At 46.6% G+C, this 13,538-nt stretch overlaps 1 protein-coding gene across 2 annotated transcripts; it reads left to right on the top strand.

Annotated features, from left to right (window-relative positions):
* Positions 1-284: 284 nt before the first annotated feature.
* On the top strand, positions 285-11,755 carry LOC133346587 (kelch repeat and BTB domain-containing protein 8-like). 2 transcript variants are annotated; one of them, XR_009755575.1, is made up of 5 exons: positions 285-929; positions 2,107-2,341; positions 5,902-6,018; positions 7,843-9,207; positions 10,783-11,755. XR_009755575.1 is itself a non-coding variant. In XM_061558254.1 (4 exons), the coding sequence occupies exons 2-4, from the start codon at positions 2,266-2,268 to the stop codon at positions 8,046-8,048; spliced, it is 399 nt and encodes a 132-aa protein (XP_061414238.1). In that variant the 5' UTR covers positions 285-929; positions 2,107-2,265; the 3' UTR covers positions 8,049-11,755. The 2 variants fall into 2 exon arrangements, 1 of the variants encoding a protein (XP_061414238.1); XM_061558254.1 differs by having other exon boundaries at positions 7,843-11,755.
* Positions 11,756-13,538: the final 1,783 nt, after the last annotated feature.

Genomic DNA, 13,538 nt, shown 5'->3' on the forward strand with positions numbered 1-13,538 from the left:
TCGGATTATATTGCATTATATCGAATTATATTGCATTATATCGAATATATTGCATTATATCGAGTTATATTGGCCCTCGGAGGCTTCCGCGGATGTTTTTTAATCGCCCTGAGTCGTGGGAGGAGCTTCCCAGAGGGGTTTAAAGGGCCGCCGCTGGCAGCATTGACACGCGGTGCACCCACTCTGCATCGACACCATCACACTAACAACATATATGTAACATACTTACATATACATACACACATATATACACACGTATATACACACATATACATACACACACATATACACACAATTACATACACACATACTCATCTTCACACACACACTTTCCTACACATACGCATACATACACGAACACCCATACGTGTACTATCTTATGCATATACAAACTTACACACGCATACACAGATAGTACACCTATTAAGGCCGACACACACAACAACAATCGCCATTCGCCACTAAGTGGCGTTGACATCACCACGACACACACAAGCACACGCGCACACACACAAAGACACATACATAGATACACACATGCACACTCGCGCACACACATACACACCACAAGCACACACGCACAGGCGAATACAAATATCCCCCATATAGCCTTTTGAAATACTGTTGATGCTGTTAGCGAGTGCCTATATGCACAGGCACACATACGTACACAAAGACAAACACACATAAACACACAGGTACACATACATACACACTCGCACACATACACGCACACATACACACGGTCACCATGGCGTGTAATAGACGCTATACGGCAATCGAAGCGCTCGGACCTCATCCTGGATCGAACCTACGACGGGGGAGCGAGTTCCCAAACGCGGCTGCGATGCAGACCCCCCAGACAGCGTTGCCGCTCCGGGGATTCATCGGAGGCTCGGCACGGCGTGGGAAGCTGCACGAACTCGCAAGTGAGTGCAGCTGTGGAGGAAGCAATCACAGCATCAGCCTCGTCACATGGCATATCGATCTATCGATTCATCTGCGGGCGGCGGTGGCCATGCGGTACGCGTGGCTCCCTGTCAGAGCCCCTCCCTGGGGTACGCGAGAATTTGTGGCGACCGCCCCGTTCCCCGCGCATTGGGGGGCCGCTGCCCACGCTTCAACGTCACTGTGTCAGGCGTGATAGTTCTGGATTTGTTTGAAGGCGCCGGGGGTGGAGGGGGGGACACACGGTGTGATTTAAACTAATTTAGAAAACTAAAACGTTTATATTATTGGTTCATTCGGTAAAGTCACGTAGAAGGGAAATAATAAAATAATAAATATATAAAACAATTAAATTCTCACGACGTTTAGACTGCAACACAAGCAGTCATCATCAGGTGTGAAATCCGCAGCAAGAAATTTTGAATAAACCGCCAATTTTTAATTTTCTTGCAGTGGATTTCACACCTGATGATGATTGCTTGTGTTGCAGGCGAAACGTCGTGATAATTTTATTGTTTATATTTTTATTATTTTATTATTTCCCTTCTACGTGACTTTACCGAAAGAACCAAGAATATGAATCCCTGCAGTCACGAAAGCTTTAAATCAAAAGGTGTGTAGCTCTTTTTCAAAAGCGACCTGTGCCACAAATGTTAGCTCAACGAAGTGGGCTTATCATCATACGGACATTAAAGCAGCCAAATACTCTAAACGCGTGATGATGATTCTAAATGTGGAGGGAGAAACCCGGAGGACCCGGAGAAAAATCCACGCGACCACGGAGAGAGAGAGAGAGACGCAAACTCCAAATATACAGCAGCAGCAGCAGGCGTCAGGGGTCGGGATCGAACCCACGACCTCCTGCACACCAGGCGAGGGAGTTAACATCTCGTCACCCTTAATTCTAGATTTGAAGCTTTCGTGACTGCAAGGATTCATACTCTTAGTTCTTTCGGTAAAGTCACGTAGGTAAAAAATTTAATGAAAATTATGAATTTTAAATTATTATTTTTAATTTATTTTTTTACCTATCACGTAGGTAAAACATTTAATTAAAATTAATCATTTTAATTAATTTTTTACCTACGTCACTTTACCGAAAGAACTAAGAGTATATATCGTCACCCACCTCCACTTTGCAATTGCTACCCCCGTCAGGTGGCACACGTGGGCGACGATGATGATCACCACGACGACGACGACGAGGAGGATGAATCGGAGGGGCTGTGTCGACGCCGCGGCCACTGCCGCGTTCTCGCCCGGCGCTTGAACGCGCAGCGCTCGTCGGGCAGGCCGCTGTGCGACGTCTCCCTGCGGATGGGGGGTCACGTGGCCCACGCACACCGGGGGCTCCTGGCCGCCGTGTCCCCTTACTTCCGAGCCATGTTCGCCGGTAATGTAGTGGCGGTGACGACGGTGCTGGTTGTAGTGGTTGTCGGTGGTGTTGGTGGTTCCGGTGGTGGTGTGGGTGGTGGTGGGGCCGGTGGTGTTGGTGTTGGTGGTGTTGGTGGTGGTGACAGTGGGGCCGGTGGTGTTGGTGGTATTGGTGATGGCGCCGGTGGTGGTACCGGTGGTGGTGTCGGTGTTGGTGGTGTTGGTGACGGTGGTGGTGCTGGTGGTGTCGGTGGTAGTGGTATTGGTGGTGTTGGTGGTGCTGGTGGTGCCGGTGGTGGTGTCGGTGTCGATGGTGGTGGTAGTGATAATAACACAGCGGGGCGGAAAAGGGAATTTTTTGCCAAATATTGGTGTAAAAAATAACAATTTGCAAGGAAGCAGTTTTCCCCACCAATTTTAGGCAAACACTGTCTGTCTCACCTCTTTTCCACTGCCACAACCGAGCCGCGCCGGTGCCGTGTTGCTACGTGTGGGAGAAAACCAGAGCACCAGGAGAAACCGCACGCGTGCGATGGGGAAACGCTCTATCCCACGCAGACAGAAGAGGTGGAATTCCACATTTAGTTTTGCTGTATCGCCATCTCCTGGCAGAGCCAGGCAGAGCCAGGAGATGGCGCCTCCTCGACATCCACCCAGGGCAAGGGAGTTTCACAACCATCTGTGCCGTGACCCACCAACCCTCGCCTCCACGTGCGTCATAGCGCAATGGCGACTTGTGGTGTTTTTTTATATCGAACAAGGAAATCGATCCTAGAAAATAAGTATAACCAGTAAAAACAAAGTTTTTCACTATAAATCCTTTATATGCGTGGCGGCTAGAGTCCTCTCGTCCTCTGGCTTGAGATGGCTGCCACCTATGGGTCAGATGATTGCATTGCACCATTAAGCAATTGGTAATTAAATATAATATTTTTGTCCTAAAAAGTGTAAAATTTAGGGAAAAAAATTTCACGAACATTAATTGTCACGCACAACGAGTCTGTGTGGAAAATGTTAGCTCGATTGGATCACGGGAAGTGGGTTAAAAAACGACCGAAAGATTTGCACGGTCGTAAGCAAGCAAGCAAGCACGCAAGCAAGTGAACTTAATATAAAGGATTTAAAAAAGACGTCACGAAAACAGCCGAAAGTGTCCCGACAGCCTGACCACAGTTCACAATCAAGGTTTTGGGGTTAGATCGCCTAAGTATAACTGTGTGTTGGAGAGTAAATCCACAACATTTACAATTTGAGTAGTATGACGTTTCGCTGGTTATTACATCCAGCATCATCGGGCGATTTGCCAGAATGGGCAGAATGGTCAAATCGCCCGATGATGCTGGCTTAATTACAAGCGGAACGTCATACTACTCAAATTGTAAATGTTGTGGATTTACTCTCCAACACCCCGGTGAGCTGACGTAGTAACTAATTGGCGTTTTGTTTTCGTGACAAGTCCCTCACTAATTGGCTGTGTCGGGTGGTGGAAGGTTACGACACAACATTTATACTTCTGCGATTTAACCCCAAACACCTTTGTTACGAATATCATTGCTCGCCAAAGCCTACTACGTGTTAAACTGACCACAGTTATTACTAGTGGAGTGCGCTAACCACTGCGCCACCGCTCCACATTAAAGGTTCGGCGCAGCTGTTCAAATGTCAGTGATAGAACGGAGGAGCGGTGGTTATCGCATTGCGACCACCCGAGTTCGATTCCCGATGAGGGCGAAAAATCAGCGGCGCGTGATACCTTGCACCCGACTGTGTAGGCTTCCTGAAACTTCGCCTACCAGGCCTTCATCCAGCCAGCAGTGGATAGAATAAAGGGCTGTATGCAGCGTCGGATTAAGCTAGTGCGTGGCCTGTAGCATATGTTACGAAAAAATCCCTAAATTAATCAATAAAACACGTTAATATTAAAACACAAATGTTTTACTTGCATAGTAAAATAATTGTATTTTTTAATTTGCTATCCAGACAGATAATACGACAAATCGCTAACCTTAAACACCCAGTCTATCATAACAGTTGAAGGCAGTATAGTACTATAGTAATAGAGCAAGTGCAGAATCACTATAACCGGAATTGATCGTTTGAAATAATTTAGCGCGGAGCCCTTGAAAGTGCGGGGCCCATAGCTACAACATATGCTACTTTTGCTACGAGGATAATAGGGCACTGAATGTTATGTCGAACTCAAACTGTTCATATGCAGCGATCAGACCCACAGCTGAACGCAGACCACGCATCGTCATGCCACGCGGCTCCTACCGTACGTATCAGAGACGGCGCGCACTCTCAGCATGTTCATTGTACCGTACTTCCCCGAGGTAGAGCGCATATTTCAGGGGTGGTGCAGTTAGAGCAAGCGGATCGTGCATGTGTGAAGGTTGCGAGTTCAAATCTGCTAGGGGGTTGACTCAGCCCATCATTTTTCCGGGGTCGATAAAATGAATATTAATTTGTGAGCATGTCAACAGTTGTTGTTGTCCTAGGGTTAGGCTCACCCCCGCCATCCAAAGACAAAGATCTCCCGTATAGCCTGAACAAACTGCTGGCGCAAGTACTGTTTTAGCTAGTTGCCCTCTTTAAGAGTTTAAGGCCTGCACGGCACACGATGGGGTGGGCGGCCGGCATTTTGAGGCCGAGTCGACCTAGGGGATGCCCAGGACCGGTTCGGATCATCGTCACCGATGTCGGCGCGCTAACCGCTGCATTGCCGCTCTCCGCCCACCCATCCAGGAATGTGGAATCACTTCCTTGGGGCTGCAATGAATCACTTTTACTTTGCTTTTGGGGCCGTCCATAAATGACGTCACGCGATTTTGGACGATTTTTGATCCCCCCCCCCCCTCGTCACACGGCGTCACAAAAAGTCAGACCCCCCCCCCTCAAATGTGACGTCACAGAGCTCTGCCGCCTCCTCCCAAACCATATTTCCATTTTGAAATAAAACATGCTTCAAATCGCTTTAAACTATTGTCACTGTAGTGCGTATTTAATGTGGCGCTGCACTCTGATGTTGTAGCAGTGTTGTTATAACAATTAGTGTTATAACAATTAGTGTTGTTATAACAATTAGTGTTGTTATAACAATTCTATATCTATTTAAAGTTGCGCATTTTGATGTGACGTCACATTTCTCACCCCCCCCCCCCTCGTCACACATCGTCACAAATGTCTGACCCCCCCCCCCCCCCCCCAGGTGCGTGGCGTCATTTATGGACGTCCCCTTATAATTCTTCGTTGACTGTATATATACACACACAGTACGATATAAAAAAAAAACATAAACCTGTTTTCTGACCCCCCGTGACCCTACCGGAACATCAGACGCTGTCTTCCCGACAGACCTGTTCTTCACCTGAGGATGGCTGCTTGCGTTGTGGCCGAAAAGTCGTGAGAATTATTTTATTATGTTTTATTTTTATTATTTTATATTTCCCTTCTACGTGACTTTACCGAAAGTACCAAAAAGATGTGGTAAATTTACCGAAAAAACCAAAGAGTATGAATCCTTGCAGTCACGAAAGCTTCAAATCTAGAATTCTCTCTCCGCATCTGCCGCGCGCGCAGGAGGCTTCCGCGAAAGGACTCTCGGCGAGGTGTCGATCGACGTGGAGGCTTCCCCTGAGAGCGCCGAGTGCGTGATGCGGCACATGTACCTCGGGGACACGAGCTTGTCCACCACAGGCGAGTACAACGTGGGCGCGCGGGGCGAGGGGGTGGCGGAGAGGGGGGGTCTACAACCTTGCAGTGAGGAAAGAGGTTTTTTTAAATCCTTTATATTAAGTTCACTTGCTTGCTTGCTTGCGCGCTTACGACCGTGCAAATCTTTCGGTTGTTTTTTAACCCACTTCCCGTGATCCAATCGAGCTGACATTTTGCACACAGACTCGTTGTGCGTGACAATTTATTTTCGTGAAAAAAAGTTTCCTAAATTTTCCACTTTTTAGGAAAAAATGTTTTCATATTTTATTTAAAATACCAATGTGATAAAAATGAAACTCTTACTCAAGAAAAACAGAAATGAATAATACAATAAAACCGATGCCACGCATATAAAGGATTTATAGTAAAAAACTTAGTTTTTACGGGTTAATTTTTTTGTCTTTTCGCTTTACACACTTTTATTTAACTTGCCCTTTCTGGCAATAAAACAGCAGGTGTTAAGATGTTCAAACGCCAAATGGAGAAAACCTTTTGCAAGGGTAAAACCTATTCTTGATATTTGTACTGGTACGAACCTCCTGGTTCTACCAGCCCACAGGGGATTATTGCGTCCGTCCGTCGTGCATCCAAAAACGGGAGGGGTGGGGCTGGGTGGAGAGGGGAGGGTGGGGAGGGGCTGGGTGGGGTGGGGAGGGTGGGGCTGGGTGGGGAGGGTGGGGCTGGGTGGGGGTGGGAGGGGTGGGGCTGAGATGGGAGGGGCTGGTCACCCCGTGGTGCCCTTATAAAACTCAACGTTTAACCTACTCACGCCGGCTTGTGCCCGCCCTCACAGTCGGGTATATTTGCGGAATACACCACGCCGCCGTTGACCCTGGCCATTGACCGAGCAACCCAATGTTCCTACCAGCTCCCTCCGCAGGAATGTGTTAATGTCCAGGTTGCAATGGCTGATGTAGATGCAGAGCAGCAACTACAATATCAGATCCAGGTGGTCAAGTCCAGATAACTGCGTCAGGAGTAGCTGAGTACTCTTTTTTTCGGTAATGTCACGTAGGTAAAAATAAATTATAAAATAATAGAAATAATAGAAATAAATAAAATAATAAATCACGACGTTTCGGAGGCAACACAAGTCTCCGTCATCAGGTGGGACCGTCACAGCCGAATTTACTGTATCAAGCGAGGCAAAATTCCAAGAGACAAGCTCTTAAATACAAGTTAAGGGGGAGGGAGGGGAGGGGCTTATCTGAATGTGGTAGCCAATGAATGTAACGTGTTGGGGGGTGGGCGGGGCTAAAAGAGAACAATAGGTGCACTTGGGGTTGTAACCGGTGTTGGCTGACAATCCAAATACAATGTGTTATCGGTGCGATGTTTCCTTCGTATTTGTGGATCCCGCATTGTGTTATTATGTTGTACGGTTTGTTCTGGATGACCACAGTCGCATACTCCTGTAGAGTTTTTAAGTTTCCATTTGTGCATCAGGTATCCCACATCTACTGCCATGGTTTGTGCAGTGGATACGGTTTAGGGTGGACCACGTGGAAGATCAAACCCCCAGCGATCTTCTGCGCTGGGTCTCTCACAAGATGTTTGCTAGTGAGTTATTTTGAACTCCATTCAGCTCCCCAAGCATCATCGGGGTTGACCTCGCAATGTTGAAGCCCCATGAAGCTTGGAAAGCTGAATCGAGTTCAAAAGTTTGCAATGATGAGTTCAAATAGGGGGGAGGGGGGGGGGGAATGCGTCAAGGGTATAATGGAGAGCAGGGTGATATAATGATATCGACCGCGTGGAGGTTGTTCAGTGCTGACTGACCCTTTGACCCCACGCTGTGACTCGCAGGCACGGCACGCGAGGTGCTGCTACTGTCCGACTTCTTCTCGCTTCCCCTCCTGCACTCCGCGGCCGCGGAGTTCCTGCGGGCACGAGGCCTGGACGCTTCCATCACTGCCTACTCCTCCATAGCCTGGCTTACTACCGCGACCGCGACCGACACCGAAACCGACACCTGCTCAACCGCCTTCACCGACGAACGCTCAATCTCATAGCCGTCGTTGGCACCCTCGAAATCTGAATATTTTATGTCGACTGCAGGAGGAATCTGACGAGCTCTGAAGCTCTTTTTTTTCACGAATGTCCAGTTGGGACACAGGGTCAGAAAGCTACAACGACGAACAATGCACAACTACGAGAGGAGTGCAAAGTATAGGAAAGGTCAACGAATCTCACACAACAAAAAACTACTGGTTTTAGAATACCAGGTAAGGCCCACTGGGCTATTTGCTTCTTAGACCATTGGAACCTCCTTTGCCAGTAGCCAAATATGATAATAGTTTTTTTTACCCTTTTATCTGGCAACAAAACTGACACTTTTTTTTACAAGGAGTCATGTTTGCATTGACCACAATACCTGTGGTCGGAATGCAAACAAAAAACATAACTCTGATAATATATGCGCTGTCCTTGAAGTTGATTGGTCCACACCCGAGACAGCTTTTCTTAGAGCCTAGTCTCACATGGTGTTGGACCAGATGACACCAAAAGGCGCACAACTCAAAGACAATGCACCATCAGAGTATGAGAGCTCGGGGTAAGCATTTACACCATTGGAACCTCCTTTGTCAGTATCAAAATATGATAATTGTTTGAGAACCAAAGGAGCGCACGGCTGCAGTAAATTTTAAGAACCACTGGTTTATACGGTGGAGGAAAGACCTACTTTACGGATTATAAGACGCACTTCACCCCAGGTGAAGAGCCACTGGTAGGTATAAACCAAACATCTCACACATTTAACGAATGAGGAACGGCAATTGAGAGTCATTTGTCAATTGAGAGTCCCATTGTCACTCGAGTATTTTGAAGGAAAAGTCGTAGGGCTCGTTTTAAAATCCAGTAGGTTTATGTAAATGTACGTCACCAGATCAGTCTAAGGGATGATGATTATAATGATTTACATTTGTAAGGTGCGTTGCATCCGTAGATCCCAATGCGCCGTAGGGTTTTGATATCGGGCACCGTAAGCTTTGGGGTGCTTCTTCCTTTGCGAAACATCTTATAATTATCTATAGAATGCGTTTTTTTTATACTTATCATGCTTGCGTGTGTGTAGTGTAGCAGTTAGCGCGCTGCGCTACGAACCTGGCGGTTTCCGCTCATGTCCAACACCGGTGATGATTATCTAAACCGGTCCTGGGCCTCCCCTAGGTTGACTCAGCCTCAAATGAGTACTTGGTGCAGTGTGTTAACAGCGCCACTGGGGAGACAAAGGCGGCCGGGCTTGGTGCTGGCCACCCACCCCCTCGTGTGCCGTGCCGGCCTTTATCGGTGCTACTCGCTTACAGCACTTGCCCCAACAGTCTGTTGCAGGCTATACAAGGGATCTTTGTCTCTTGTAGACTAATATCGGAGTTCAATTCCCGGTCACGGCCACTAACACCAGTTTCGATTAATAATCTGAACTGGTCCTGGTCCTGCCCTAAACCGACTCAGCTTCATATGAGTACAGTACCAGGTGCGGTGTGTATTGAACATCAGCACTTGGGAGACAAAGGCGGCCGGGCGTGGTGGTGCTGCGTCCTCCCCCCCCACCTCCTCATAGGTGCCGCTCCGGCGTTCATAGGTGCTGCTACTCACTAACAGCACTTGCCCCAACAGCCTGTTGAGCTATATACATTCTTGGCTCTTTCGGTAAAGTCACGTAGATAGAAAACAAAAACACAAAAAGAAAAAGAATAAATAAAATTAAAACTAAAAAGAATAAAAAAATATTTGTAATTTTTTTTCTATCTCCGTGACTTTACCGAAAGAACCAAGAATATTCATTCCTGCGGTCACGAACGTTTTAAGTCAAAAGTCTGTCGAGGCGATACGGCGGGGACCTTTGCACGTGTTGTGTGTTGCATGTGTTGTGTTTGTTGTGTTTGTTGCGTGCGTTGTATTTGTTGTGTGCGTTGTGTTTGTTGTGTGTGTTGTGTGCTGTATTTGTTGTCTTTGTTGTGTGTGTTGTGTGTGCTGTGTGTGTTGTGTGTGTTGTGTGTGTTGCATGTGTTGTGTTTGTTGTGTGTGTTGTGTTTGTTGCATGTGTTGTGTTTGTTGTCTTTGTTGTGTGTGGTGTGTGTGGTGTGTTTGTTGTGTGTGTTGTGTGTGTTGTGTTTGTTGTGTGTGTTGTGTTTGTTGCATGTGTTGTGTTTGTTGTCTTTGTTGTGTGTGGTGTGTGTGTTGTGTTTGTTGTGTGTGTTGTGTTTGTTGCATGTGTTGTGTTTGTTGTCTTTGTTGTGTGTGGTGTGTGTTGTGTGTGTTGCGTGTGTTGTGTGTTGTGTGTGTTGTGTGTGGTGTGTGTTGTGTGTGTTGTGTTAGTTGTGTTTGTTGTGTGTTGTATGTGTTGTGTTTGTTGTGTGTGTTGTGTGTGCGTGTTGGGAGAGCGCGATGGCTCGTGACGTGTCCACCTCTCACAGCTGCCCCCCGTCCAGACACACGTGGCGCGCTTTGTCTGTGTGTGAACAGCACTGTGACTCCCCCTCCCACTCCGTCAGCTGTGTTCAAGCACCCGGGCAAAAATCGCAGCCACCCCACTAAACCAACACGCGCACCCATCCCCCACACACAAAAGACAAAGATCCCCCGTGTAGCCTTTGACTGGCTGTTGCGACAAGTGCTGTTAGCGAGCAGCACCTATGAAGGCCGGCACGGCACACGAGGATGAGTCGCCAGCACCAGGCAAGGACCGCCTTTGTCTCCCGAGTAGCGATGTTTACACATCGCACCAGGTACTCATTTGAGGCTGAGTACACCTAGCGGAAACCAATGACCGGTTCAGGCTGGAACTATTCAATCCTCTAGTGCAGGGGCCGGCAACCAAAATAACAAGGAGAGATATTTCGATTTAAAGCTTTCGTGACTGCAGGGATTCATCTTCTTGGTTCTTTCGGTAAAGTCACGTAGAAGGGAAGTAATAAAATAATAAAAATAAAACATAATATCCTGAAGACGGCTGCTTGCGTTATAGCCGAAACGTCGTGATAATTATTTTATTATGGTATATTTTTATTATTTTATTACTTCCCTTCTACGTGACTTTACCGAAAGAACCAAGAAGAAAAAAGGAGAGATATTTTTTGTTCGATTTCGGGAGAAATAAAATAAAAAAAACCTAAATATTTCAAGAGGCGCAATGCACTGGTTGGTGAATACGAGACACGGTGGTGGTGGTGGTGATCCTTGATAAATAACCCCGACTCTAGTCCATGGGCCAGAGTAGAAATTTGTACCACCTAAGATGAGCACATATTTAGCACTGTACTACAGATTTATTTATATAACAATAGTTTTTTCTACCCTTTCTGGCAATAACACTGTACGGCGTGAGAGATTGAATTTTTTTACAATCCGCACATTTCAAATGTCTATAGCAGAATTCACTGTTTTTTGGCCACACACAGCGAAATTGGAACCGCTCGTGCCATCTCGGGTGGTGGCGACGAGTTTAAATATCTCGTGTGGGCCTACGGGCCAAGGTGATGGGTGCGATAGCATCATCAATAATAGGGTGGCCAATCGATGTTTACCCATTACGGCCAAGCATGGTTGAAAGCATTTACGTATTAACGTTTGTCGATTCGCCCGTAAGGGGCCGTCCATAAATGACGTCACGCGATTTTGGACGATTTTTGACCCCCCCCCCCCCCCTTCGTCACACGGCGTCACAAAAAGTCAGATCCCCCCCTCAAATATGACGTCATAAAGCTCTGCCCCCCCCCCCCCGCCAAAATAAAACATGCTTCAAATCGCCTTAAACTATTGTCATTGTAGTGCGTATTTAATGTGGCGCTGCACTCTGATGTTGTAGGAGAAAACATTTATTAAAAAGTCTATTTGATGCACCTATTTGTTTCTGTTATCATGAATCCAGTGGGCCACCTTGTTGGCACGCGGTCAAGATAGCAGCACGATGTGGGTTTTTGTATTTATTTTTACAAATAACACATTTTGCAAATCCCAAGTCTGACATCAATCAAATAAAACATGCACGAGAACGTCACAATTAAGGGCTGCAACCTATCCCAGATGTTGCATATTCATGAGCACTATTGTTTTTCAGTGCCCTCTTCGTGGTTCCCCGTTGAGTAGGCTACAAAGTTCAGTTAGACGCAACATTACATACTGCGTTAGATAACTGAGTCGAAATTTGCGACTTAAAGCAAACCTGTGTAGCTGTTTTTTCTTATTATATTTGCTTACATTTCCAAACTTATTTAGGCCTTGGCTTGTGATAGCTTGGGTAAACTGCATCAATTTCCAGTGAGCGAAATGTCCTTTTCATGGTCTAAAAAGGCCAAGCACAATGGTTTCTTGCTATTCATAAGTCCTTCCCATAATTCTGGGATGTAAATCACGTGGTTTGAAAGCACGTGGTGGAAGTCAGAGAAATATTTCCTAAACCCGGCTTGGCCGTGAGATTGGTTGGTTTGTGCCTCAAAATGTCATGTTATTTTTTCTCCCAATTTGACCCTTCGTGAACCACTTGTAGACGCGTTCGAGAGGAGGCGAATTGGCTCCGGAATTCTTCGAGTCACCTGTGTCATCATTTTTTTGATGAGAAGAAATACCGGGGAGAAAATCTTCCACCAATTAAGTATTTAATTAGCTTTGCTAAAAGGCTTAGGTTTATTTTGGCACAGGTAAAAAAAAAACACTTGGGCAATAATTCTAGATTTTAAGCTTTCGTGACTGCAAGTATTCATATTCTTAGGTTTTTTCTGGTAAAGTCACGTAGGTAAAATTTTTAAATTAATACATTTAAATTTTTTACCTACGTGACTTTACCGAAAAAACCTAAGAACTTGGGCAATAAATGGTAATTTTTGCATTTAAGTAAACAGGTTCCGCTCGTTTTGTTCCCAACAGCTGGTCCCGCTTATATGAAGATGTCCCCAAGTTGGGCTCTCCGGCCCATAAACTCTGTCGTGTTTTCGTGGCGTGAATGGCAGTTAGTTTTTTAACTTCTTCAAATGTTGACATCTCAAACGTGCTACTCCGAATCTTGTTCACAAACAACAGCTTCATTCCTGCCGGGGTATAGACCTCTTTTTAGCATCAACAATGCATGCAAAATAAAAAAAACACAATAGGAAAGAGTTCTGGATTATGTAACGCTTCCTAAAATATCTTTGTTGTCGGAAGTGTGTAATTATTTGTATGGAAGCCGAGGGGCGGACAGCAAGTTGCTTAACGCGTTTCGCAATCCAATTACTGCCGTGACTTTGTCAACAGAGGGATTGTCGCGATATTCGTCGCAACTTCACACTGAACATCTCCGCTCCGTATCGCACGAGCGCTTTTACTGGTGGGAACCTCCTGGTTACACCAGCCCACAGGGGATTCTTGTGTCCGTCCGTCCGTCGTGCGTCCAAAAATGGGAGGGGTGGGGTTGGGTGGAGAGGGGAGGGTGGGGAGGGGCTGGGTGGGGAGGGTGGGGAGGGGCTGGGTGGGGAGGGGAGGGTGGGGAGGGGCTGGGTGGAGAGGGTGGGGAGGGGCTG

This window comes from Lethenteron reissneri, chromosome 3 (genome assembly GCF_015708825.2).
Source record: "Lethenteron reissneri isolate LAM-NWPU_2019-01 chromosome 3, ASM1570882v1, whole genome shotgun sequence".
Taxonomy (NCBI): Eukaryota; Metazoa; Chordata; class Hyperoartia; order Petromyzontiformes; family Petromyzontidae; genus Lethenteron; species Lethenteron reissneri.

Excerpts from the sequence above, each read along its gene's own strand:
- LOC133346587 (XM_061558254.1), top strand. The coding sequence starts at position 2,266 with ATGGGGGGTCACGTGGCCCACGCACACCGGGGGCTCCTGGCCGCCGTG. Across the intron at positions 2,342-5,901 it reads CTTCCGAGCCATGTTCGCCG|GAGGCTTCCGCGAAAGGACT; the intron begins GTAATGTAGTGG and ends CCGCGCGCGCAG. Across the intron at positions 6,019-7,842 it reads CACGAGCTTGTCCACCACAG|GCACGGCACGCGAGGTGCTG; the intron begins GCGAGTACAACG and ends TGTGACTCGCAG.